Genomic DNA, 4,022 nt, shown 5'->3' with positions numbered 1-4,022 from the left:
TCGACATTTAAGTCAGAAATTGTGGTATTTCTAACGTGGTCAAGACTGTGAGAAAAGTCAAACTTACAAGACTCAAATCATAATGTAGAAAACTTCGTGTCTGTGAATGTCAACAGGAAACAAAAGGGCCGTTTTTACATGGATGCAGAATTCATAGACATTATTCTAGTCATCTCTCATGAAAATTGACAATGATACAGTTGATAATTCTCCTAGTTGGTAAGGATTATCTGAAAACCAAAAAGGAAGCCAGATCCAGATTTCAAATAATGTTGTCCAGCAATAGACAGAAATGTGTACATTGGCAGAAATTATCAGCAGAAATGTGTATACTCATTAGTTAAAATATGATATTTAACTTTAAGAATCATGAAATAACTATTCAATACCAATGCGATCTGGTAAAGACAGCTGATAGAATTCTACTTAATTGCTGTTTGGTCGGTGGACTTCAGATTTTTACTTCTTCAACTTCCCAAACAAATCTTATGCCTTCAGAGTCAACATGTTTCCCAGCATAAAGATGCCTTTTACCCAGTCCGCTGTGCTAGTGTTCTCTGAAGCCAGCCAGCAATGATCTCCCCTAACCTACAATATAAATCTATCAGTGAATAAACAGCATCATTTTTATTTCAATGCCAATGACACACTACATGTCGATTTGGCAGTTAAATAATTTATCTCTCTTTTGGGGGCAATCTGCCAGGCTTATTATAACTCTACTTCTGATATTCATTTCATGCTTAATAGTTCTGTGCCTCATGAGGATGCTTGTCAATCAATTAAATTGAAATGTCATTCTGACCTTTTATTGGAAACAATTTTCTCTTCTTTCATTTCATCACAAGCTTTTTTCGCTTTTATTCAAATTAAAAGCCTTAATTACTAGTATTCAGTAGCTTTATACTACTTAACCTTACAAAACTACATGTTCATCAACATTACTGACACTTTATCTTCACAGAAGTGATCCAGTTGAGTCTGCCGGAAGATCAGAAACTAAGCATCACTGCAGCAACTGTGGGACAAAGTGCTGTTCTGAGCTGTGCCATTCAAGGAACCCTGAGACCTCCCATTATCTGGAAAAGGAACAATATTATTCTAAATAATTTAGATTTGGAAGACATCAATGTGAGTACATAAATAGAGTTGCTTTATAATGTATATATTTCATATATATGCTAGACTTTGTGATGTCAGGGGAGCTCAATGAAAATTGGATATAGAGTAAAAGAGAATTATTGGAACATTGCTATATCTAATCTACTGACTGAGAGGTTTACTATAGGTCCTTTGGACCTATATGTGTGTTCAAGTACATATGTATGAAATTGTTCACCTTCACAATTTTGTAAAAGGAAAAATTAAGATGCCATCAACAGGAAATGTGATTGTATGTATAAGTATATGTTTGTTTTTATGTAATAGGAATCTATAGTCATTAGAAATCAGTGAGGGAGATTTATATGTTCTAACATGAAAATATAATATTTATATGTGTTTATATTAAAATATCCTATTATCTTACAGAATACTTCTAAGAACCTAAAAATATATGTTGTTAATTTGTAGAAAATTTCTAAAACTATTTATATGAAATAATTCACAGTGTTGGTTCTAAGGATAAGGATAGGATCAAGATAGAATTAGACTTACTTCTAATAGATACTCTTTTTCACTTTTTGCATTTCTGACATGTGCATATATTACTTTTCAATAAGAAAGGATTTTAAAAACTAATACTTCACACAGTTACTTACTAATAATGTTCTAATACTTATGAAACAGATTCTAGAAAGATCACAGATTTGTATGGCATCACGTACGTTTCACTGAAATAATTACAATAAGTACAAGAATGTAATTCTCTGATTGGTAGATCTGGGGTCATGTGTTCACTAGGCAATAGGAACTATACCAACTCCCATGAAATCATCTATATTATTATTGAGTAAGAGTTGGATAGTTTCTCAATAAATGAGTAGGTCAAGAAAAAAAAAGTGCTCAGAAGCCTTTGTACTCTACTACTCTTGGTTAATCATCTCTGAAAATAATGTTTGCAGGTCAAAGGTCTGACTGCCAAAATATCTATAATTATCAATAATATCTATTTGATGCTCTTATGGTTGAGAAACAGCCTATAGCTTGTGAAAAATCAAAAGACAATAAAGACACTTTTTGCTTTCAACATGTCATAATGTATTAGAAATGAGAAATATTAATCAAAGCAAAAATATATTTTCCTAGCATGAAAGAACATGTTTTTCTACTCAGGTTCATTTTTAGAAATTCGGAATTTAAACTCAATTCAATAAAGTATAGCTTCAAAAGTGCAACAAAAACAGAAACAAACTCAAGGGCAATCACCTGTTCCTTCCATGCTTCTGTTTAAAGTGAGCATCAAAAAGTGAACATTATCCTACAAGATGAAAAGTAAAAATTGTGTGCTTATGGGGTATCTGTGGAAATGAGGTGGGGCAATCCCTTGCTTTAGTGATTTTGAAGTTTTATGTTCTCTTTCATGTTTTTTATCCTCATTCAAAAAAGCCATCACTTGTCCTCTTATTCTTGGCTGCTTCATAAAGAACCCCTAAAACACAGGCCTGAGATGGAAGCCCAAACTCCTATTGGTTACATCTTCCTAATGTTTTTGTTTAATGTCCTAGAATATATCAAAAACACAGAGCTTCTTCAATTTTTATCATTTCTTATTTTGATGGAGTTTTCTGAGTTTGCATATATGTGGAAACTTTTCTCAAAGACTATCTGGAGAATAATGCTTAATTCTCTAAGATGCCAAGAAGATTGAGCACATTTCTCAGGAACATTTAAGATACTTTGAGAGAAAAAGGCCTTGACAGAATCATTGTGGATTTGCTTTATGGGTTGTCATTTCTACACTTTATCTTTTCTTTTTTTTTTACTGCCATCCATACTCTTAAGCTTTCCACATTGTTTTTAATAGGCCCAGGGTATTTGAGGGTGCTGTGGTCTGAAAACCGTCATTATAAACTCCTTTAAATTATTTCAAGAATAATTTGAAAGTGTATGCTATGATTGATGTTCTCTGGCCAACTTGCAAAAGTGGACACATTGTTGTACATGGATCTGAGAAATTCTTTTGTTTCCGTCCTAATACTTCACTCTGTTTCAGAAATTCAAAATTTTTGGAAAAATGATCACTGGATAAGTTAGGTCTCTAAAATATACATAAATATTAGGTAAGTTCTCGCAAAATACATTTATTGGCTAAAGTTATTTTGTATAAACTTTATAGAACAGATACATTTTGAGAATTTTAAAAATGTTTTCAATATTTAGAAAGTTTCAGTTTCATTTTGAGCCATATTTAGTTAAGCTGAACAAACATTCCTAATCTATCGCGTACATAGAACTATCAACTTCTCAAAATTAAAACAGCAGAGTGCAAAGATATCTTTCAAAGAGGAATATTTATTCAAATTTCCAGTATATTCCTGGTGTTTTTGTTTAAGTACTATAGTTTCAAAAGTCAAATTATGAAAATACATTTTGATGCATGTTTCAATATAACTATATAATGTGACAAATGTAAAATACCACTTAAACTGTCTTTCATTTGATACTTATTTATGCTTAAAATATGCTAATAAGGACTTTACTATGTAAATAAACAACATACATATATATATTGATTTATTCATTTTTCGGCACTGTCTAGTGGATATCTGAGGTGTTTTCTTGTTACCCAACACCTTTTGAACAGCCCTTCAATGTTTTGGCAATTCTTACCCCACTATTTTTGCTGGCTAAGTTGGAAACCAAAAATCACACTTGTTTAGCCCTCCTTGTAGTTAGGGAGCAGATATGTATATAAGGCTGTAACACGGAAACCAAAGAACAAGATTTCATTTCATGAATAGGAACAGGAAAATGCAGGTGTTCTACAAAATTTATTCTTCCCACCATTCTTCCTGTGACAGAGGACACTATTTTCCAGGACAACAGTGACAAAAGCTGTGGCTTTTTCAGTGTTCAGCTAC

General features: G+C 32.2%; 1 protein-coding gene across 3 annotated transcripts in view; it reads left to right on the top strand.

Annotated features, from left to right (window-relative positions):
* The window catches only part of FSTL5 (follistatin-like 5), an 825,267-nt gene that overhangs the window by 546,669 nt on the left and 274,576 nt on the right, over positions 1-4,022 (top strand). For all 3 annotated transcript variants that reach the window (XM_011983978.1, XM_011983977.1, XM_011983976.1), the window contains exon 7: positions 965-1,131. In XM_011983978.1, coding sequence (XP_011839368.1) covers positions 965-1,131 — 167 coding nt within the window. The remainder of the gene's footprint in view (positions 1-964; positions 1,132-4,022) is intronic.

This window comes from Mandrillus leucophaeus, unplaced genomic scaffold (assembly GCF_000951045.1).
Source record: "Mandrillus leucophaeus isolate KB7577 unplaced genomic scaffold, Mleu.le_1.0 Scaffold259, whole genome shotgun sequence".
In the NCBI taxonomy this organism is placed as follows: domain Eukaryota; kingdom Metazoa; phylum Chordata; class Mammalia; order Primates; family Cercopithecidae; genus Mandrillus; species Mandrillus leucophaeus.
The sequence above is the reverse complement of the archived record's forward strand: the minus strand, read 5'-3'. Positions and strand labels throughout refer to the sequence as shown.